The 23265-nt window shown below is 58.3% G+C and overlaps 1 protein-coding gene, 2 long non-coding RNA genes and 1 pseudogene across 4 annotated transcripts in view; 3 read left to right on the top strand and 1 right to left on the bottom strand.

The window, feature by feature from the left end:
- LOC125151266 (uncharacterized) overlaps window positions 1–2405 on the top strand; it is an 86394-nt gene extending 83989 nt beyond the window's left edge. Inside the window, exons 4-5 of one of the 2 annotated variants that reach the window (XR_007146705.1) lie at window positions 827–1025; window positions 1404–2405. This is a non-coding gene — a long non-coding RNA (uncharacterized LOC125151266). Of the gene's footprint in view, window positions 1–826; window positions 1152–1403 lie in introns of both variants that reach the window. The other variant, XR_007146704.1, reaches the window with a different exon arrangement.
- Window positions 2406–4566: 2161 nt separating this feature from the next.
- Window positions 4567–8166, bottom strand: LOC125151821 (polyunsaturated fatty acid (12S)/(13S)-lipoxygenase, epidermal-type-like). The gene is given in 10 exon segments (XM_047833295.1): window positions 4567–4618; window positions 4752–4988; window positions 5212–5309; window positions 5311–5359; window positions 5441–5522; window positions 5669–5859; window positions 6101–6257; window positions 6451–6579; window positions 7127–7273; window positions 8139–8166. Coding segments are annotated over 10 exon segments (1170 nt in total).
- A 764-nt stretch (window positions 8167–8930) lies between these two features.
- On the top strand, window positions 8931–12968 carry LOC125151267 (uncharacterized). Its single transcript, XR_007146706.1, has 3 exons — window positions 8931–9245; window positions 10381–10949; window positions 11172–12968. It is a non-coding gene; the product is annotated as an uncharacterized LOC125151267 (long non-coding RNA).
- Window positions 12969–22090: 9122 nt separating this feature from the next.
- LOC125151820 (MICOS complex subunit MIC26-like) lies at window positions 22091–23265 on the top strand (annotated as a pseudogene).

Genomic DNA, 23265 nt, shown 5'->3' with positions numbered 1-23265 from the left:
CACTCGGCCATAAAAAAAAGAATATAATCTTGCCATTTGCAACATGATAGACCTATAGGGTATGGTGCTAAATGAATTAAGCCAGACAGACAAAGACAAATTTACCATAAGAGTCACTCATATGTGGCATCTAAAAGACAAAAGAAGGGTGGCTCAGTCGGTTGAGCGTCCGACTTCGGCTCAGGTCATGATCTCACAGTTTGTGGGTTCGAGCCCCGTGTCGGGCTCTGTGCTGACAGCTCGGAGCCTGGAGCCTGCTTCGGATTCTGTGTCTCCCTCTCTCTCTGCCCCTCCCCTGCTGGTGCTCTTTCTCTCTCTCAAAGTAGACATTAAAAAAAAAAAACAAAAAGCATGGGACTCTTGATCTCAGCTCAGGTCTTGATCTCAGGGTCGTGAGTTCAAGTCCCGCCTTGGGCTCCACACTGGGCCCAGTTCCTCCTGGAACTGCTCCAGCACCGCCTGGGGCTCCAGGCCTGAGAAATACTTCTCCTCATGATGCCCTAAGGCCACCTGAGAGGAGGGGAGGGAGGTGGCTCGGCCCGGGGCCCCTCGGCCAACGAGGGCACCGCCCCTCCAAGCCGGTCCGCCCCGGGACCCAGGCATCTGCCTCCAACCGTGACGGGCTGGCATCCGCCACGGAACTCTATGAAGGTGCTCTGCTTACGGGCCCGGTGGGCGTGGAGCAAGGAGACCACTGTGTCCTTCTCTGTCACGTCCCTGGAGACGGGCGGGGTCCTCCGCGTGGTGCGCGGGCCATTAGGGACCCAGGAATACCCGTCCGGCTGCGAGCACGGGAGCCACGCGTTCGTTCCCCCGTCTTCTACAGCCCAGGAGCCGCTGGGGTCTGACCACAGCGGGTTACCTGGCCCAGGTGGGCAGAGAAGCACGCTGACCGGTGCACGTGAAGATACACACGGTGACAAAGCGGCAGAGCTGAGCCCGGGAGTCTAAGGAGACGGGAAACCTGGGTGACACGAAAGACAAGTGAGGCTTCGAGCGCGGGACACGAGAGACCTCGGTGAAAGGTACCTGGAGACACAGAGAAGAGCCGTCTGTGCTCATGGCCCCTGGAGTCCACGGCTCCCGCATGGCGTGTACTCAGATGTTTACGCCCCCGAGAGGAACGTGTCTGGTTCCAGAAGCAGCCCCGAGTGCGTGAGGGCAGGGAAGGCTGTACAGGAGGGCGAGGCAGAAGGGGCGGGAGCGCCGGGAGGGATCGCTGGGATTTCTGGAAGCCCCGGAGGGGTTCCCCGGGACCCTCAGGGAAGCCGGGGTGGGGAGGGGTGGGCTATGAGGTTGTGAGAGGGCGCGGCTTCCTGACACGCGGGTGGGCAGGGAGGGTCTGTGCTCACCCCCGGTCCGGGGCTCCCTGTAGCCCGGTCTCCGTGATCTCTCCGCACCAGGCCCGCACCTCTGGGTCCCCCTCACCGGCTGACGAGTCCCCACAGCCCGAGGGCGTCCGGCCACAGAGAGAAGAGCCCGCCGTCAGCCAGGCCAGGCCGTCAGGAGGGCCGAGGGAGCGGAGCGGTGGGGTCAGGCAAGCTGTGGCCCTCAGGAGAATGTCGTCCACGTGGCCCCACTCCCGGTGCTCACCGCCCGAGGACCCCCCCCCCCCCCCCCGGACACACCAGGGTGAGCCGCGTCAGAGGGCAGGGAGGTCAGGGTCAGATTCCGGGTCGGTGGGCCTGCTCAGGCCCTCGAAGGAGAAGACCGACTCAGGTGCGAGGCCGACCAGGGAGAGGCCTTCGTGGAGGCCAGGGTCAGCCAGCGACCCTTGGGACTTCCCTCTTTGCCCGCGGCTCTCCATACCAGACCAGAAATCCCCTGTGGGGAGACAAGACTCTCCCGGGCCAGGCCGTTGATGTCCGTGGTGTGGCGCAAGGGAATCAGGAGCTGACTGGGGAAGAGAGAAGCGGGGCCGTTAGCAGGGACCCCAGGACCCCCCGCGGGGAGAGGGAATTCAAGGGCCGGGGATAGAGAAGAAGGGACAGGACGGGCCTCCCTGAAAATCACAGACTCCCCGGGGATTGGGTCCAGTCAGGCCAAGATCGGGGAAAAGCGAGGTGCGGGGCCGTCTTCCCGAGGCCTCCCGAGGTCAGGGGTTTTAGAAGTCCACCCGTGTGCACGGTCTCATGTAATTTTTAAGAATTCCGGGAACCCTCGTCGGATGCCACGGAAGTTCACGTTTCCCACGCACAGAACTATACCTCTTGCCTCTGTCTCTGCTCCAGGGAAGTGTCTCTGCTCCTGCCAGAAGCCAATCTCTCCTTCTCTACGGCCTCCCCTGGGATGTCACTCCTGCAGTCTGTCCCTCTCCCTGTCTCTTCTTCACCCTCCCCTGCCCTTCTCCTCCCTTTCCTTCCCCAGTCCTTCCCCCTCCTTTTCTCCCCCACTTCCCCCCTCCCTCCCCCTCCTTCCCTTCCCTCCCCTTCCCTCCCCTTCCCTCTTCTCTCCTCCCCCTCCCTCCTTTCCCCCTCCCTCCCCTCCCTTCCCCCCTCTTCCCCCCCCTCTCCTCCCTCTCCGTCTCTCCCTCCCTCCTTCCCTTTCCCCATCCTCTGTCTACCTCCTCCCCCTTCTGCCTCTCTCTCTCTCTCTCTCTCTCTCTCTCACACACACACACACACTTAATCCTGGACACCCTGAGAGAAAGCCCTGACCTCCCCCTCCCCCCCCCCCCACTTTCCAGCAGCTTCCTCGATTCTCACTTCCCTCCCACAGTGAGTCGTCTTACAAGAGTCGGCCTCTACCGCCTGCCCTTGCCCTGGGACGTGGCGCATCGGCCGTGGCCTCCGTGCTGACCGCCCGAAGGTGGCTCCTCCGTCATTTCGTTGGCTTCGCAGCAGCATCTAACACGGGTGATCACGCCTCCCTCTTGAAACGCTCTCTCCTCTTGGCTGCCGTGACATCGTGCCTTCGGTCTCCCTCCCACCCCAGTGGGCGTCCCTTCTTTGTTCCTTTTCTTACCTCACTCCTTCCTCTCGATTCGTAAGGGCCGAGGCTTGATTCTTCCGTGCACCGAGCAGCACAGCTTCCTGTCATCTGTTCTCACCTCCCTTTTCTCCCACCTGACAGTGCGGTCACCCACACCCTACTCCTCGGTCGCCCCTAATGTCAGCCGTGGGTGACGTATCCCACCGCCCCCCGCAGACATCCCTCGCTGGAACGCCCCAGCCCTCATCATCCCCTGGCAACCTCCTCACTCCAAATTTCCCCAACGCCTTTGTCAAACGCTTTCCCCGGCCCCGCATGTGGTGGTTCTGTAACACGCTGTGCGTGTGCGTGCACATAAGCTAAGATCGCTACTGACCTCACCTACCACGAGCTCAGACTCCACAGAGATGCTTCCTGAGTGCCGTACTCAGGAGAGATGCCGAAATAGCTTGCAGGCAGGGTGCGGGCCGGCAGGGTCCTCACTGTGGCCACAGAGGTCACCTCGGCCATCAAGGGTCCCCGCAGCAGGTGTGGCTGTAGCTGGGACAGCTGGAGATGGGAGCCGCGGACCCAGGTCTTGGCCAGCAGCCAGGCCACGCGGGGATCGGAGGGCAGGAACAGTGGGGGCGGGGGCATCCGTGGCGCGGTGGCTGAAGCCAGAGCAGGAGAGAGAGTGGGGCCTCGGGGCCTGTGCGTCGGAGCCCCTAAAGGAGATCCGTGTCTGTGAAAGACTCGCTGGGCGACGGTGGGCAAGAGTCTCGGTCGGGCTGGGGCGTCAGCATGACCAGAGGGGCCGCCACACCCTGTTGTCTTAAGATGACGTTCGGCTTGACCCCATCCAGCAGGGAGAAGTCGGCTTCAGACAGAGGTCCGGCCTGCGGGGTGGGGAGCAGGGATAGATCAAGGGCTTGGGGTCGGTTCCGGACCGCCTTTATTTCATTGGCAACGGGCTTCCTTCCTCTCCCCTCCGACACCCCTCCCTTTCCCCACAGCCAAAGCCCCCCCGGACGCAAGGCTTCCACGCCCAGTGTCCCCCATCAAGAGTTGGAGCCCCCTGAAGTGAACGTCCCGGTTTTCCGCCACACCGTCTGCCCCCACAACCAAAGTCCTCCCTATCAACCCCCCTCCAGGTTTTAGCCAAACTTAGCACAAAATAGTTCCTTTATGGGGCACCCGGGGGGCTCAGTCGGTTAAGCGCCTGACTTCAAGTCCGGTCATGACCTTAAGGTTTTTGGGTTTGCGCCCCACGTCAGGCTCTGTGCTGACAGCTCGGAGCCTGGAGCTGCTTCGGATTCTGTGTCTCCGTGTCTCTCTGCTTATCCCCTGTCTCTGTCTCAAAAATAAACATTAAAAGAATGCTTAAAAAAGAGTCCCTTTTTCCTCCCCTCCAAAAAGCCCCATAGCTCCAGCTCTCTCCAGGGCTTTGTTCCGTCTCCCTTTCCCTCCCTTTCCTTCCGGCTCCTCCACCCCCCCACCCCCCCAAGCGTGAGATGCATCTAACGAAGGAAGAAGATGGGAAAGAAAAGAAAGGGAAGTCAGGGGCAGACGTTAGCTCCGCGCTTCTTGACCAGGGGACTTTCGTCCCCACTCCCACCCCAGAGGCTGTTCGGCAGCGTCTGGAGTCATTTGGGGTCGTCAAGCCGGAGTGAAGGATGCTGCTAGCACCTGATTCTGCAGTGCCCGGACCCTGCAACGAACAGGACACCCCCGCGGCCTCGGAGAAACCCTGAGTGCAGACGAGGAGGGTATAGATTAAAGAGGTTGGTGGGAGAACTGAGGGAGGGGCGGCGGCTGGGGGCCGGGGCGAGCACAGGGAGCACACCGGGTTTCGGGCTCTTCCGACCCCGGAGGCACCAGCAGCCGCGCTGGGAGACTGGTGCCGCCTCAGGAGCGTGGGGTTTGCGCCCTTGAGGAGCTGGTACCCAAAGAAGGCGTCCTCCTTCCCTGAACTTCGAACCCGCTCTGAAGACATCCGTTCCGAAGCCTGCGGGGAGCCCCGAGCTCCTGATCCGCTAGCGTCCCCCCTCCCTCCGGTCTCCCCGTCTTCTTTCAGAGCCCTGGGTTGGAGAGGTGCACACAGGTCTGGGGACTTTGCGGCAACTGACCAGCCAGGGGAGTCCCTGCGCGCGGGGATGCTCTTTTGAAGTCTTCCGCTATTTTAACTGGATGTGTGAGGTCCAGGGAACCCTCGAGGCCAAGCCCTCCAGCCTGCGGAAAGAATGGCGGTGCCGGGAGACCAGGAAGGGCCCCTGCTTTGCGTCCCGGGGAGCAGGTGCCCACCCTCCCCCAGGCGCTGGCGCTTTCATCGGCGAGACCCTGAAGTCAAAATCCTTATCCTCCAGGAATCTCTGGTTCCTGGGGAGGTCACACTGCGTCCTCCCGGCCACCGGCCACCGGCAGGATTGGGCCGTCTTTCCGGGAGCCCCACCTGGAGGAAGGACACGGAATCGGGGATCAGTGGGGGCTGGGGGTTCCTCGGGCTCGGTAGGGGATGGGGGTGGGGGCTCACCGGTACACCTTCTTTCTCTCCTGGAGTTCCTGCTCCCCCTGCGCCTGAAGGAAGTCCTGGTGGTCGTCGCTCAGGGTCCGGGCTGGGGGACAGGCACGAGCACAGGCCTCCCTGGACCCGGGTCCGCGCCGGCCCCGCCCTTCCACCTGTCCCCTCTCCGGGGTCACGGGCGACCCCACCCCCACCCCTGCCTCCTCCAGCCCCGCACGCCACTCCCCACACCCTCACCGGTGCCCTCGGGCAGGCAGACGACCTGGTCGCCCCGCACCCGGCGATAGTGGGGGAAGCGGGCCTCGCCCTGGGTCCCGGGCCGCGCAGAGATCCGTTCGCAGAACCAGGCGTCGTCCAGCAGGATTTTGCGCAGCTTCGCCAGCAGGAGGCGCCCCAGGTGCACGGGGACGCTGACCTCGAACTCCCGTCTGCGGCGGGACCGGGAGCGGGCTCGGACCGGGCTTGCGGGTCTTGCCCCCGGGGAGACGGCCCACCTTCCCTCCGAGCCGACCCGGACAGACCGCGCAGGACTGCAGGGCACCGGGCTCCGGACGCCCACCCGGTCCCCCACCGTGTCCCCTCCCCACCGCCCGGCCCCTTTCCGGGGACCCCCCCCACCGCCCGGCCTCCTCCCCCGGACCCCCAGTGCCCCGTGGGCTGCGCACCGACCTCACTGCGCATGGGCCACAGCTTCTTGCCCAGGTCGGCCTCCCCCTGTTCGCCCACGAGCCACAGCTGCACCAGGTTTCTGGAACCTGCCAGGAGCGAGTCCCTGGTGACCACGTGGATAGCGTACTTGCCCGTCGCGCCCGGACCTGGAGGGCACCTGGGGGGAGAGCCGCGATTAAATAGATCCGAGGTCCAGCCGCTCCCCAACCCCAGAAAGCCACACCCAGACCTGTGTCCCTGCGGGGGGAGGGTGGTCCGGTTCCCAGGGTCTCCACCTCCCACCCACCGGCTCCTCTCCGCCGACAGAGGTGCCCCCCTACCGTCCCCCGGGAAGGTGCACCCTGGTCTACCTGCAAACGTTCCCGATGCCAGTTCCACGCTCTGCCCAGAGCTGAAGGCGCTGACCACGGGCCACCCAGATATGGCGACTAAATAAGATGACAACAGACAGTGGGGCGAGGGAGGTTCGACGTGCGGGGCTGTTTTCAGGGGAACGTGAGTAAACCATCTTGACAAGGATCCCGAGTGACAGCGCAGGACGAGTACACGGTGCTGGGCAGGCGGAGGCCGTGGCTTGGTTGTCCAGCCTCCCGGGCAAGAGGAGGAGTCGGAAACTCCCCTTCAAGTCCAGTCCTGAAGCCTCCGTGGGGCTTTCCCCGCACGGGCTCTTCGGGGCCAGCACCGTATTGCAGGTGCCGTCGGCCCACTCCCGTCCCAGCAGCGTCGGCTGCCCCTCCGCCTCCCCACGTGCGGGTCTCGGGGGCCTCCTGAGAGAAGCCGCGGTCGCAGGTCCACATCCCTCCTAGCTTCCTTCTTGGGAGGCTCACTTCCGTCCGACCCCTCCAGCGCCCCGGCTCACCACAGGCTTCCCTCCCCCTCTCCTGGACCTTCCGCTCTGCCGTGACCCAAAGGCCTCGAGTCCACGGGCTTCTGCCTAAACACTGCCTCTGTTTCTGCATGTTGAATTAGTCGGTCCGTCAACATCGGAAGGGGATCAAGAGGGAATCAAAAAGTATTGACACAAACCTGAAACACGTCGATCTAAAGCGAAACCGTAAATGAACAGCCACCCACGAGTGTTTTCGTATCGGGCGGGAGTTTTCGGAGCGTGGGTCCTTAAGAAGACCTTCCCTGGGTCTTTCTTGTGTAGACCACAGCCAGATGAGTCGACATCTGTTTAAAAGGGAGCTCGAAACGAAAGGTTTTTGTAGGGAAAAGACGAAATTCGGTGACCCTCCAGATCTTTACAGGTTTCCTCACACCTACAGCTGTCTTGCCTCCTTCTAATCACTAAATTTCACAGTGATTTATTTTTAATTTTTTTGAGAGGGAGAGAGAGAGAGCACACGTGCGGCAGAGGGGCAGAGAGAGAGAGAGAGAGAGAGAATCTTAAGCAGGCAAGTCGCCCTCCCTTGACCCCCCTCCCACGACCTGAGCCGGGATAAAAGAGACGCTTCACCGACTGAGCCGGTGCACCCGGGCACCGCTTGACGGTGATTTTTAAATGATCCTTGTTCACAGAGGCGTAAGTCAGTCGAGCTGGGTTTTCGTAAAAGCAATACCTTTTGCTTACCCGTTTCACGAGTTTGTAAATTGCAGGTGACGGCAACAAGCCGGAGTGACAGAAACGCTCACACGATTCTCGATTCTCGACAAACACAAGGCTCCCCGGCGGGTGCCCCCGAGCCAGCTTCCGGCACAGTGTGGCCCCGGCGGCCCTGCCCCCGACGCTCAGCGTCGGTCACCTGATGAGCCGGTTCGGTGTAGACGATTTGGAAGCTTCCTTGCAAAATCCACTTGTTTTCTGAGGCTACCTCGTCCGCTGCAGCCACCCCTCCCGACACTCAAGAATCGGGGACCGCGAGCCATCCCGACACTCGCCACCGCGCAGCACGTCCCCGGGGGCCTCTCTTCTGCAGCTCACGCAGTCACCAGTAAGCCCTCTTTTCTTCTCCCCCCCCCCCAAACCGGAAGCACTCTCCTCTCCTCCACATCGACTCCAACCCCTGACAAACCCCACCTCCGCTCCGCAACCTACCGTTCCCCTCCAGAGCCTCAACCTCCATCTCGGGAAGAAGCTTCTTGCTCTCTGGCAACGTGTTCCCTCCCTCCAGCCACTCGGCTTCCAGATCCCTACGGGTCACATCCCAGTTGCCCCCCCGACCCGAGCACAATTTACACGCCACGTATAATCACTCAAAACTCGCCTGCCTTTGGACTGTGGGTTCTCCTCCATCCTCCGACGGGGGCCGGACGGAAGGAGGAAATTCCGGTGAAGCCGCTCGTCAGAGGCTCCTGTGCCTCCCACCACCTGTTGCTCGTGCGGGTAGGATGGTCTGCAGGCCCAGCGCTTGGCTCTCGGAGCAGTGCTCAGCTGCCGGCTGGTGCTGTCGAAAGAACTCCTGGACAGCAGCCAGCTTTCCTCAGTGCAATATCCCGACGCCATTTTCAGCTAGACGTGCCACCGTTTGGCCTGGAAAAGAGACCCGTAGTCCCTGGGCTTCTGCCCTTCATGTGGGGCCACGGGGCTCTGATGCCCTCCACCGTACCCTTTCAGGACGGAGGAGTTGGCAACGGCCCCATCCTCCCCCAAGTTCAAATATATTAAGATTCTTTCAGGCCTTCCGGGAACTCTTTACTAGATCCGAAAGGCTCCAGTAAGATCCCTCCAATCCCAAGGCCTCCAGACCAATAGCAAACACGGGTTTCTCTCTTAAAATATGCCTCCAGGGGCACCTGGGTGGCTCAGTCGGTTGAGCATCCGACTTCGGTTCAGGTCACGATCTCACGGTGTGTGGGTTCGAGCCCCGTGTCGGGCTCTGTGCTGACAGCTCGGAGCCTGGAGCTGCTTCGGGTTCTGTGTCTCTCTCTCTGCCCCTCCCCTGCTCGTGCGCGCGCTCTCTCTCTCTCTCTCTCTCTCTCTCTCAAAAATAAACATTAAAAAATCGCTCCCTGTTCTTCCCCAAAATGGAGAAGGACAACTTAAAATGGCAACGCCCGGGGCCCCTGGGCAGTCAGAAACTCACGTGAACTTTTATTTCGCGCTCCTCCACGCCAGTGGTGGCACCAGGAGATTCTCATTCTGCTGGTCTCCCTCGCATCAGCCAAGCACCCAACAGAAGACACAGGACACATTTAAATTCGGGTAAGTGGAGGACAGCTTATTAGCAAAGGGACAGCTGGGGGCGCCTGGGTGGCGCAGTCGGTTGGGCGTCCGACTTCAGCCAGGTCACGATCTCGCGGTCCGTGAGTTCGAGCCCCGCGTCGGGCTCTGGGCTGATGGCTCGGAACCTGGAGCCTGTTTCCGATTCTGTGTCTCCCTCTCTCCCTGCCACTCCCCCGTTCATGTTCTGTCTCTCTCTGTGCCAAAAATAAAAAAAAAAAATTTTTTTTAAATTGAAAAAAACAAAAACAAAGGGACAGCTGGCGAAGGAAGGGTAGGGTGTGACACAACCACAGAGGAGACCGCATGGAGCCTGCTTGGGATCCTCTCTCTCCCTCTCTGCCCCTTTCCTTTTTTTTTTGTGCGCGCTCCCTCTCTCCAAAACAAAAACAAAAAACAAATCGAACAAACAAAACCGCTACAAAGTGGGTCTAGAGGCACAAGAGGAATTTATCCAGAACATTCCCTTTATAGCGGACATCTTCACGAGAGCTTCTCTCACACCCGACTCTCACCCTGGCCTTAGAGGCAACACCACCCTGCCTCTCTCTCATGTTGGTGAGAAGAAAGGAAATAGTTCCCTCCAAAACGCCAAACTCCACGGAATACTAGTGACCTGTTCTATCAGTCGTCTTTTTATACTGACCAGAATGGGGTGGTTGATAATAGAGCCATTTGAAAATTTTTTTTAATTTCATTTGAGAGAGAGAGAGAGAGAGAGAGAGAGAGAGAGCGCACAAGTGGGGGGAGGGGCAGAGGGGGGGAGAGGGAGAGAGGGAGGGAGGGAGGGGGGGGGGGGGAGAGAGAGAGAGAGAGAGAGAGAGAGAGAGAGATTGATTCTTAAGCAGGCTCAACGCTCAGTGTGGAGCCCAACGTGGGGCTCGATCTCACAACCCTGGGATCTTGACCTGAGCTGAAATCAAGAGTCAGACACTCAACTGACTGAGCCACCCACCCGCCCCATAATGGAACCATTTTTGAACTGACGTCTTTAGTAAGCTCTACGTGCGGTGGAAAAATCGAGGTGGAGCGGGGGGCTAGCGAGGGTCCGGCAACAAAGCGCTTGGTTAAGCGCTCACTGGTCGTCTTTCGGGGCTCGTGCCACGTGACCACGAAGGCCGCGGCTCTGGGAGACGTAACAGCCGCCTTTGAGGAGAGCAGTCTAGTCCGGGCTCCCCCCCGCCAATGGAAAAGCACCGTACTCCGTGGCTCCACGGTGGTGCGCTTCTCGACGACAGTCAGTGATCTGGGACCACTGGCGCCAAAGCGAGAAACGGACTGCGAGTCTGAACGAACGGTGGCGTCCAAGTCACCTCAGCACCTGGTTTCTGACAGCAAGGTTCGTACCCGACCGTGAAAGCAGAGAGCCTGGCAACCAAAGAGGGTATCTGGGAGGAAGAAGAGATCGTAGGGCGCCGTCTCCCCAGACATTACCGCTCCACCAACCCCGTCTCCGTTTGTGTCCCTAGTGATGACCGAAGGCATCGGGGCATTTCCCTGCCACGTCACTTCCACGCCACGCGATCTCCACCAGGACGGGAATCCAGCATGTGAGCCTATGACGGGGACGTGCTGTTTTGTACTTCCCATCGATGGCCCAAAGTCAAGGCGACAAAGCCAGGAGGTCAGCAGAGACGCGTGGAGGTGCCGGGCTCGATGCTAAGACACTTCAACTCCACTTGGCCAGTAAGTCTCTGACGATGGCCCGTGTGCCAAATAGTACGCTAAATTTCTGTGTGGATTTCTCTGTGAATTTCTTTCTCAGGGAGAGGAATCGTGGGGAAGATCGTTAAACACATATACAGTTAAAGATATACGGATAGATAGAGATCTACTCTACAGATATAGATCTATAGATACGTGTATCTATCTGTGGAAAGAATACAGAATTTTCTCTCTCCGGCACAGGAGCACGGGCATGCCTGCCAAGAGACCACCATGCTACTGCGCCTTCAGCAAATATCCCCTTTGGGGGAAAACCTACAGCTACCCGTTACCTCCAGTTAGAAAATATGAATCAAAAACTTACCGTTAAACTTGTCAGGGGGACTTTGGGAATCTCCGTCCTCACCGCCGCAACATCTTTAGGCAATGGGAAAGTCCTCCACGTTAAACAGGGTTAAATCGTGTCCAGACGAGGCCATCTGCTTTGAGTGACATCTAAAGATTTGAGACCATCTCAAGGGAAGAACCTCAGGGTGCGAGATGAGGGGGGAAGCCGGAGTGGTGGTTAAGGGCACAAGCTTTTGAGCCAGACACGCTCGAGTCCAATTCCGGCCCCGCCTCTAACTTGTGACCGCGCGACCCATGACACGTTACCGAGCTTCTCAGAGTCTCTGCGTCCTCAGCTACGAAATAAAAACAATCACACCGACATCATGAAGCTGCTTGGACACTGAAAGGGTTACTGTGGAAACTGCTCTTAACGCAATATGTAATGTTTAAGATGCATTCAACAAAGGGGCACCTGGGGGGCTCAGCTGGCTAAGCGTCCAACTCTTGGTTTCAGCCCTGGTCGTGATGTCACCGTTGTGAGATCGAGCCCCACGTCGGGGTCTGCACCGAGTACGGAGTCTGGTTGGGATTCTCTCTCCCTGTCTCTCTGCCCCTCCGCTGCATGTGCTCGCTCGCTCTCTCTCTCTCAAAATAAATATTTTTTTTTAAAAAGAAGCATTCGGCAAATGGTAAAGGTCATTATTACACACAAGGAAACCCCGCGATTTAAAGAGGAAGCAGGGCTTGCGACTGAAGCCAAAGGAGACCAATACCGGGCACATGTGGACCCGTCTGAAGTCATCAATTGCAATGGCTGTCGTGTGGTGGCTTTGTGAAGGGGCAGGTCCGAAATGAGACTATACTGAAGGCAGGGATGTTCTGCACTATTTAGGTGAGTTTTAGGGTCCTATGGTCAGGGCTTTCAGACCTTTAACAATTAGTACAGTTTCTCAAATTTCTCAAAATTTACAAAATCCATAAAGATGTACAGTTAAACCAAAATACGCTGGGACCTATCACAGAGCTGGAGAGATCATAGGAAAGACTTCAGATTCTATTTCCACAGCCTTCCATCTAAAATTGACTTGTCTGACAGTGCAGAGCCTGCCTGGAATTCTCTCTCTCTCTCTCTCCCTCCCTCCCTCCCTCCCTCCCCTTCGTCGCCCACCCCCAAAAATAAATAAATAAATAAAAATAAAAAGGGCAGCACACCGCATAATTCCAACTATATGACACTCTGGAAGAAGCAAAATCGCAGAGACAGAAGATGGGTGGTTGCCAAAGAGGCTGTGGGGGAGGCAGGCAGGATGAATAGGGGGAGTTTAGGTCAGTGAGACCAATCTGTGTGATACCGTCACGAGGAATACACGTCATCACACCCTTGTCAAAACCTTATAACTGTAACACCAAGAGTCAACTTTAACGTAAGCTATGGACTTTCGTCAATTCTTATATCAGTTACGATAGTCGCTTTAGTTTAGTTACTGTATCAGGATCAGGTCAATGATTGTGACAAATGTACAATATCACTGCAAGGTACATTATGTATTATTATTAATAATGTGTAACATTAATAGGAAAACTACACACAAGATGGGGGAGCAGAGATGTGTTGGGAACTCTCTGTACTGTCTACTCAATTATTTTCCGTAAATCTAAGACTGCTCTAAAAACTAAAGCTGATTATTTTTTTTAAAACCTAATGGGAGGGGCGCCTGAGTGGCTCGGTCGGTTGAGCGTCCAACTTCGGCTCAGGTCATGATCTCACGGTTCACGAGTTTGAGCCCCGCGTCGGGCTCTGTGCTGACCGCTCGGAGCCTGGAACCTGCTTCGGATTCTGTGTCTCCCTCGCTCTCTGCCCCTCCCCTGCTCACGCTCTCTCTTTGTCTCTCAGACATTAAAAAACAAAAACAAAAACAAAACCTTAATGGGAAGAAAGATGTATACGAGTCCAAGACGTGTGGGCCATAAATAAACAAACAAAGGGCAGATTCCCTCGAGTTTCGACCCCTCGTGCCACCCTGCCTTCAGTCCTCCCCGAGACCTGTTTCGTCACCGTTACTGACTCCTGCTCCCGCCTCACAGAGGGATTCCCGACACCTGTTTGCCTTCCCCCGGGAGAATCAACGATGCGTCTGGACGGTACGCGCCAGGCGTTTACGGCCCATCTCCCCCGCCCCACGCCCAACCTTAATGCCGAGGGCTAGAGGTCAGAAAAAATCAAAGAGAATTTCTAGTATTGGGGAACACCCCTTCAGCCAACCTGAAGGAGGGATGCTTTCTGCTCCAAGGGTTTCGTTTGGTAGGTTGGTTGGTAGGTTGGTTGGTTGGTTTTTTGCTCCAAGGTTTGGCCACATCACCACCCCTGGTTCTTTCTAGCTTGGACACTTCTCGTACCAGAGAAAATGTCTTTCTGTCTGACATTTGAAACACTCGCAGATCTGGTGGTCAAAGTGGTCTCCCCATGCAATACTCTTGAATAATTTCCACTTACTCAAGTCTGGATTTGTTTTCATTTGACAACGATATTGGCAAAGGGGTCCTTTTCCTAAACTGTATTAGATACTAAGTAACTTCACTCTGAAGGTCCATGTGGCTTAACTGTGGCCAATCCTCTTTTAATCTTCGTGTCTCGAAGTACAAGTTACATATATAAAGGTGGCTTGTTACCAGGGTACAACCTGATGGCTTTCTCAGGCTGGACGCACTCATATCTAATCAGCACCCAGATAAAAGGGAAAAACAATCACCATGGAAAATGACCAGTCCCCCAGAAGCCTCTCATGACCCCTCCCGGTCAGTACCCTCCTCCAAAGGTAACCACTGTTCCGACCTGTGGCACCACGGATTCGTTTTGCCTGTTTCCGTACTTTGTATAAAGTTGCAGCATCCGTACTCTTTCCCGTCTGATTTCTTTTGTTCAACAGTGTGTTTGTGAAATTCGTTCCCGTGGTTGCTCATTAGTTGTTCTTTCATTCTCGTGACTGCGTGGCATTCTTTTGTGCAAATATGCCATCGCTAATCCCATTCTTTAAAAAAAAATTTTTTTTAATGTTTATTAAAACAGAGAGAGAGACAGAGCGTGAGTGGGGGAGGGGAAGAGAGAGGGAGACCCAGAATCCGAAGCAGCTCCAGGCTCCGAGCTGTCAGCCAGAGCCGGACACGGGGCTGGAACTCGTGAACCGCGAGATCGTGACCTGAGCCGAAGTCGGCCGCTCCACCGACTGAGCCACCCGGGCGCCCCACCAGCACGCAGTGAGGAAGTAAAACGTGTGCGTGTGCGGGGACAAAATCGACGCTGGACGGAAGACTCTCAGCATAACAGACTTCGAGTGTTCGTGAAGATTGAAGATTCACACTGCAGACGCTACAAAGTGCAGCAAGGGGGGTAACAATCAACACCAGGCTGAGGACCGTCCCCGGGAAGCTCTCAGAGGCCCACGCCCGGGAGGTACCGTTTACCCCGGAACGCGTGTGCGTGGCACAGGGCTGGGCCGAAGATCCGTACACGTACAGGCATACGGGTACAGGTGTACGTCCCCCAAGGGCACTGCCCACCTGTCAAGGTTTTCTTCTCCGGAGAAACTGAAACCAAGAGGAAATGAACCTGGAGCAGTAAATGCAGAGACGATTTGGGGCGGGGCGTAAGGCTTACGAGGGGGTGTGATGTGAATGACCCCGGAGAACATATCTCCAAATGTGGACATTCAGTGGGGCGCCCGGGGGGCTCAAGCGTTGAGCGTCCGACTCTGGATTTCGGCTCAGGTCATGATCCCAGGGTCGTGGGATCGAGCCCTGCTTAACGGCCTCTCTCTCTCTCTTCTCCGTCCCTCCCCTGCTCACGCGCACACTCTCCCTCTCTCTGAAATAAAAAAACAAAACCAAGAAACCAAATCCTGACGTTCAGAGACTCCCCCGTAAACAGAGCCAGACCACTCGGAGAGAAAGCCACGGGCCCTTCCTGCGCCCATAAAGCTTCCGTGCTGCCTTTTTATTTTTGATGTAGCCAGATGGTTCCTTCATCTCACAAGCAGTTTTTCTCACTTTTCCGCAAATATTGTTTTAGTCCCATTTGTTATCTTTTCCTTGGGTGCGGAACGCAGACGACCCCCACATCCGTGTGTGTCCGGCGTGGATCTTTCCCCGAGCTCCGGACACCCACCCGCGTCTCCGCCCAGGACCCCGTAACTCGCCAAACTGATTTTCGAGACCTTAGTGGTATCTCCCCCTCAGCCCCCTGGTCCCCCTCTCGGCAGTCACTGCCCTCACCCCTACTGACGTCTGGGACTCTGCCATTTCCCCAGACATTCATTCCAGGAGTTTCCGGTTGACTGGCACGTCCCCAACTCTCCTTCTTCTCCCGCCACCCGTCACCAAGCCACTTGATTCGGCCCCCCACCGTGTTTCTCACACCCATCCCCCCTCACCCCTCCCTCAGTAGCATCTCCCATTTGGAGGGCTGAGGTACCGTCATAATTGGCCTTTCCCGTTCCACTACCTTTCCCCAGTCGCCAAACTTCTGCCAAGTTCAACTTCCGAACCGATCTGATGACGCTTCCATTCCTCAGAAATCAGCACTGGCTCCCTGCCATAGCGACCTTCCAAATAATGCCCAGATTCAGCTTCCCATACCTGAGGGGTTCTTAACTACAAAAAGTAATACATAGAGTTCCTGGGAAGGTGGTGGCAATAGGTTTTGGATCTTCCTGAATAGTCACATAAAAACAGAACACAGAAAATTCTCACACGAAAAGCAGACAGCCACCTAAAACCAGACCAAACGACAAATCAAAACTATAATGAGATTATCATCTCACACCCGTTAGGCAGCTATTGTCAAAAAGACCAAATAGTAAGTGTTGGTGAGAAAGGGGCACCTGGGTGGCTCAGTCCGTGAAGTACCCGACTTTGACTTGGGTCATGATCTCACGGTGCGTGAGCTTGAGCCCCGCGTCAGGCTCTGCGCTGACGGCATGGAGTCTGCTTGGGATTCTCTCCTCCTCCTCCTCCTCCTCCTCCTCCTCCTCCTCCTCCTCCTCCCCCGCTTGTGCTCTCTCTCAAATAACTGAACTTAAAAAAATAAAATAAAATACAAGAATTCAGAAAATAAACGCACAACGCTGGTGTTGTCATCCTGCCCCGGACTGTAGTCACTAGGTGAGAATCCCCAGCCCAGCCATAACGCGGCCCTGAGCTCCTCTAGGGGCTGCAGGGAGGAGGTGTTCCAAAGTTCCCTGAGGCCCCAGCAGCTCGCCCCTTTCTCCGAATTTCTGCGCCCAAGGCAGGTCCCCTGTCCAGTACTGCCTGGCGGCCAGCAGGTGGCGCCCAAAGCCCCGTATGGGCCGCGGGGCGCAGGTACCCGCCGGAGGCAGAGAGCAAGTACCCAGAAAGGGGTGCTTTCCGCGGCCGTGCCTTCCGTCGCCCTCTCCTGCATCGCTAGGTCAGTAGGAGTCGGGTGCGGGAGGAGGGCTGTCGGGTGGGGTGGGGAGGAGTCGGGGTGCGGGAGGAGGGTCGAGTGGGGTCGGGAGGAGTCGGGGTGCGGGAGGAGGGTCGAGTGGGGTCGGGAGGAGTCGGGGTGCGGGAGGAGGGTCGAGTGGGGTCGGGAGGAGTCGGGGTGCGGGAGGAGGGTCGAGTGGGGTCGGGAGGAGTCGGGGTGCGGGAGGAGGGTCGAGTGGGGTCGGGAGGAGTGTCGAGTGGGGTCGGGAGGAGTCGGGGTGCGGGAGGAGGGTCGAGTGGGGTCGGGAGGAGTCGGGATGCGGGAGGAGGGTCGAGTGGGGTGGGGAGGAGTCGGGGTGCGGGAGGAGGGTCGAGTGGGGTCGGGAGGAGTCGGGTGCGGGAGGAGGGCTGTCGGGTGGGGTGGGGAGGAGTCGGGGTGCGGGAGGAGGGTCGAGTGGGGTGGGGAGGAGTCGGGGTGCGGGAGGAGGGTCGAGTGGGGTGGGGAGGAGTCGGGGTGCGGGAGGAGGGCTGTCGGGTGGGGTGGGGAGGAGTCGGGGTGCGGGAGGAGGGTCGAGTGGGGTCGGGAGGAGTCGGGGTGCGGGAGGAGGGTCGAGTGGGGTCGGGAGGAGTCGGGGTGCGGGAGGAGGGCTGACCGGTACAGCTTCCTCCGCTCCTCCAGCTCGTGTTCCCGGCGCTGCCTGAACAGGCCCTGAGGGTCGTCCAGCACCGTGCGGCCTACGCGTGGGGAGGAGAGGTGGGGAGGAGAGGCGGGCAGTGAGGCTCCTCCGGAGAGCCTCTCCCCTGCCCGCCAAGGACGCCTCCCCTGCCGGCCCTGCCCGCTGGCCCTGACCCTTCAGCATCTTGCCCTCCCCCAGCCTCCGGCCGGCAGGTGTATCTCCAGCAACCCGCCTCTTCCAGAACCGCCCCGAACCCCGATTTCCAGGTTCCAGCCCGCGCGCCCTGCCCCCTTTCCTCCGCTCCCCCGACCAGGCCTCGTCACACCCCCAGCCCCGCGCTCACGGGTGCCCTCGGGCAGTCTCAGGATGCCAGCGCCCTCCACCCAGCGGTAGCACGGAAACCTGAACTCGTCCCCACTGGCCCCGGGGCCCTGCACGTCCGCCTGAAACTCCACTTCCTGCGGGCGACAGGGGCTCAGCCACCGCGGGGCTCCCCAGAAGCAGCCCCGGGACTGAGCCCTGCCCGCGCCGGACGCCCTTCCGAGGGCCCCCGGGAAAGGCGCGCGAAAGGAGCCGCACAGCCAAGGAGGCGCGCACGGAGCAGGTGGCCCCACGACCCCACGCGGGTCGGGGTGGGGCGGAAGACACGAGACGGGGAGGTGCACCCCCTCCTCACTTCTTCCTCCCTGTAGTCACCGCGCCACGCGCCGCGCCCCGAGGGAGCGCCCCCGGGCGCGGGGACCACGGAGCAGAGCGCCCCCAGGATGCAGCGGGCAGTCCCCGGCCCTGGCCGGCCTTCCGCACGACGTGCCTGCCGACTAGAGAGACCCCTCCAGGGGGCGGCGCTGGTTCGGGCCGCGCGGGAGAGGGAGAGGCGGGGAGGCGTGCCGCGCAGGGGTACCGGGAGACGGGGCCGAAGCGAGCCGAGCCGCGTCGTGGAGCTGGGGCTCAGGGCAGGGCTGTGGGGAGAGGGGCACGACCACACCGTGCAGCCTCGAGGGTAAGCCACGGACGTGGGGCTGGTCCCGAGGACACACGGAAGCCACTCCTGTGTTCTGCGCGGGGGCACCTTTGAAGGTGGGAACGTTTGGAGAACCGCTCTGGTGGTGGAAGGGCGGTGGAGGGCGCGCAGGCGACTCGGGTTCAAGGCGGCCCCGGTGGGCGGGGGCGGGGCTCGGGGCCCGAGAGGTCCGGGAGACAGAACTGACCGCGCGCACTCTCGGTTAGAGGCGGCGGAAGGGAAGCGGGGGGGGGGGGGGGGGGGGGGGGGGCGCCGCGGGGAGGGCTGGGAAGAGGGGCAGGCGGTGAGGCCTGGCGGGTCGGAGCCGGGCGAGTAGCAGGTGGATGCGGCGAGAGCAGGGAAAAGGCTGGGAAACGCGGGCTTCGCATCTCGGGCTTCCTCCCCGGCGCCCGCATCCCTGCATCCTCCCCGGGTACCCGGGGAGGGCCCGCAGGTCCCCCACCTAGCGACGCTGCAGAAGGCTTGAAACGGCAGCTTTTAAGAACGGGGGACACGGGAGGACGGACGGCCTATTCGAGGAAAGGCCGAGCTCTGCGCCACGACGGGCGGGCGCGCACCCGCACTGGTCACCTCCAAGGAGGCCGCGGGGGAGCGCGCTGTGCGCCCCGTCCGGGCCCTCGTGTCACCTGTCCCCGCCGTGTCCTGTTCCCGCGCCCGTCTTGAGCGCCGCCTCCCTGTGCTGGCCCACCAGCCACAGCTGCACTTGGTTGTTGGAGCCCGCGGACAGCGAGGGGCCGGTGGACACGCGGCGGCGCGGACACCCATCCTGCCGGAAGACAAGTCGCGGTCTCAGGGGGAAGAGCGGACTCTCTGAAGAGCAGAGCCCGGACCCCTCCCCCTCGGAAGCCCAGCGGGCCCCCGGGTGTGGGGGCACCCGGGTCTCCACCAGCCCGGAGCCCAAGAAGGCGGGCCTGGCGGGGGTGGGGGGCCAGGGAGGCACACAGCGCCCCTGGTTGGGGGAGGAGGAGGGAAGGGGGCCTCCCAGTGTGGGGCTGGGAAGGCCTCCCCATCTAATTTCTTTTAATTTTTTGACGCTTATTTATTTTTGAGAGAGAGACAGGGCGAGCTGGAGACGTGCAGAGAGAGGGGGAGACGCAGAATCCGAAGCGGGCTCCAGGCTCCGAGCTGTCAGCACAGAGCCAGACACGGGGCTTGAACCCACAAACCAGGTGATCATGACCTGAGCCAAAGTCAGACGCTCAACCCACTGAGCCACCCAGGGGCCCCAAGGCCTCCCCATCTGCGCGCGCGCGCGCGCGCGCGCGCGCGCACACACACACACACACACACACACACACACACACACACACACACACACTGACCTCACGAGGTGGCTCTTCTCTGGGAGGGTCATGCTTAAGGTTGCAGGGGAGGAGGGCGGCGGGGGGGGGAGGGGGGCTGGTCCACAGGAGCTCCTCAGTGAGGTACAGCGTAGCCTCGGAACTAACTTGGTCAACTTCCAACACTTACAGGAGTTTTTCGGAGTCCTCCCCGGTGATCCCGCCGCCCCCCGCCAGACCTCATCGGCTTTGCTCTCTACCGCTTTTGCCCTGTGCATGCTTCGTTACCGCACACTTAATGCCACAGTAATTGGTGCCAACAGCCGGATCCCCGACCGCGGTGAGCCAGCTTCCCTCGGCAGGGACCACATTCCCAGCAGGACGTCCTCATTTTGGTTTCTTCTGGATACAGCACGGTATCGGGCTTGCGGGTGCTGAGAGGTGTTTGCTAAAACACACTGGGCACAAAGGCCCGTTAAAAATAAGTCCTTCCCGGGGCGCCTGAGTGGCGCAGTCGGTTAAGCTCCGACTACAGCCAGGTCACGATCTCGCGGTCCATGAGTTCGAGCCCCGCGTCGGGCTCTGGGCTGATGATGGCTCGGAGCCTGGAGCCTGTTTCCGATTCTGTGTCTCCCTCTCTCTCTGCCCCTCCCCCGTTCATGCTCTGTCTCTCTCTGTCCCAAAAATAAATAAAAAACGTTGAAAAAAAATTAAAAAAAAATAAGTCCTTCCCTCGGGAGAGACACAGGCAAACGAGTAACTCCCAGGCAACATAAATAATAAAGGAATAGCCAGATGGACTCCAGTAGCCGTGACACCGAGTCCCATAAGCCTGACAAAACAAGTGACGTCAACAGAAACAGGGACAGCATCGTTTCTGGTTTACTTTTCTCGTGGGCGGTAACCTTCCATGATGCAAAGTGGGAACGGCAGAAAGAAAGTGGCATTCGCCAGGGTCTCCCGCTCAGCCCCGCGCCACCCGGTGTCCCCGCCTCCTGTGGTCGCCGTACGTCTTCCCTACGCACGTTCACCAGCGGAGACACGCCGATCGTCCTCGTCCTCCCCCTCACGTGGTAGCATATTCTCCACGCTGTTCCGCAGCTTGGTTTTTCCACCTTGCAGATTCAATCAGGAGACCATCGTGTATCAGCACTTAAAGAGCTTCCTTGTGCTTAAGGGTGTCACTGTTTGGGGGCGCCCGGGGGGCTCAGTAGGTGGAGCGTCCGACTTCGGCTCAGGTCATGATCTCAGGTTCGGGACTTCGAGCCCCACATCCGGCTCTGTGCTGACAGTGTGGAGCCTGCTTGAGATTCTGTGTCTCCTGTCTCCCTGCCCCTCTCCTGCTCTCTCTCTCCCTCTCTCTCAAAAATGAATAAATATTTTAATTGAAATAAATATTTCTTAAAAAGGTGCCACTGTTTTGATGTAGCAAAACGGTCTACCCTACCAGCTTTGTCTAAGTGGACATTTAGGATGCTGGCAATCTTGTGTAAATATAAGAAAGAAGTGTTTTGCTACAAGAAATCGCCGGGCACATACAGGGTTTCTCAACTGTAAGTATACACGTAGCACGGTATCCTAAAAATGGAATTTCTGGGCCACAAGCCTGGGTGCATTTGGCACGGGTCAAGCTGCCCCCCACAGATGCTGTGGCAATTTACGCTCCCATCAGCGAGGCCAGTGATGCGTGAGGATGCCCCCTTTCCCTCAGTCTCGCCAACACCGTGCTCTTGAACGCCCTCGCCGCAGCCAGTGTGACAGGTGAGAAACGGTACACTCGTGTCATTTTAATTTCCGTTTCTCTTACGCTGAGTAAAGTTGGGCATCTTTCCATATCGTAGAAGCCACTGGTATTTCCTTTTCTGTGGGCCGGCCGCTCCGTTTCTCCCTGGGATTTTGGTCTTTTTCTTACTGATTTGTAAGAACTATGGACACGTGAAGGAAATGATTTTTCCAGCCCTGTCACAACGAAAAGAGTCCCGACAGCAACAATGGTCTTTTCTACCTACACCGGCTCCTTGGAAACCGGACTGTGGTCTACAATATTATTCTCCACTAAAACGCGGGCTCCTTGGAGGGCAGCTGACTCCATACCTTCGAGCAGGCAAACCTCAGGATACGCCTGGAACATACTATTGTCGCTAAAAAAAAAAAAAAAAGTAAGGGCGTTCTCAAGAAAGTCAGAGGCAGTACTGTGAAAGGGCGTGTTTCCAATTAGAGGGGCTCCCACTGGCTGTGTCGTGACATTTCAGGGAGCAAAACCTAAATAATGGGGCTGATTGAAATAAGTGAATTATTTCACTTACATATAGAATGTTTTCTCTTGCCAGTAACCAAAAAAAAAAAAAAAAAAAAAAAATCTATTCAAAATGGCTCAGACAGTAGGGAAAAACTATTATCTCAGAAGATAAGACGCCCATGAGGTAGGTTGAGTCTAGGGTTGTCCAGGTCAGCGTCACCGAGGAGCTGGGGTTTTGTTTTCCTATCCGTCCATCCTTCGTGAATTAGCTCCTCCAGTGACTCACCTCCTTGGCAAGATGGCGCTCCTACTCCAATGATCCCATGCAGACCCAACACCATACAGTGGTGGAAAGAAAGACCATCTCTTCTTGGGCCTTTTTAAGAGCAGGGGAGGCCGGAGTGCCCTCTGCCAGCAGCACGTTCAAGGTAACTCCGAGGTCTGTGGGGCCGGCCAGCCTGAGTCGGCTCACCTTCAAGGTCTACGCCTCCCCTGAAAGGGCTCACCTCACCAAACCTCCGTGGAAGTCAATGGGCTTTCGCTCTACTCCGTCCCCGGGGGTCAATCTAAATGCGTGGAGGAGCTGAGGGCCCGCCTTGAAGGAAGCGTCTCACACCTCCAACGTTACCGTGAGCCATAGACCAGCTGGGGTCCGGAAATACACTCACACACGAAGCCCGAGATGCAGAGTCTGGCTCGATGGGGGCCAGACAGCCGCGGATATCTCCAAGGTGCGCCTCCCGGACCTTTTGCGAGACTTGGTGTTATTGGCTTTGCTGGCGTTGTTGGATTTCTTTCGGCTAAAGGTTCAAAGCTAAAGAAGCCGGGGTGTCCTCTGGGTTCGTGAGATGAACTGCCTCTCTTGATTCCCCACAACAAGCCACTGTATCTGTCCAGATCCGTGGAGAGAAATTACATGACGGGGCTTTACGAGGATACACGGTCGTAGAAGATTTCTAGAAGGAGAACTTCCAAAAGCCAGGAAGTGTGAAGAATTCACCTGGAAATAACTAGAGTGTTCCACGTTCTACCCATTTTAATCAGTTATAGGTAACGTGGGGGAAGTCCCTGCAGGAAACCAGTATTTCTATAGGAAAACGGCAGAGAACGTAGAGGCTGGATTTAGGCAAACAGGCTTGAGCGATGGAATGCACACAGGCCCATCAGGCGACCCGCCCCGGGGTATCCACAGGCCCTAAGTGACCAGTGGGCTACTCACAATCAGGCCCAGTTACCAAAAAAGAATCCCCCGCATCACCGTACCTCAACTTCCCCCTTTAAAAACAGCCCCCAACCACTGCCTCCTTGCAGACAGCCTCCCCTCCACTGTCTTGTCCACCGCTCCCTTGCAAAC

This window comes from Prionailurus viverrinus, chromosome E1 (genome assembly GCF_022837055.1).
Source record: "Prionailurus viverrinus isolate Anna chromosome E1, UM_Priviv_1.0, whole genome shotgun sequence".
NCBI classification, from domain to species: Eukaryota; Metazoa; Chordata; class Mammalia; order Carnivora; family Felidae; genus Prionailurus; species Prionailurus viverrinus.
Note: the sequence above shows the minus strand (reverse complement) of the source record. Positions and strands in the feature narration are given on the sequence as shown.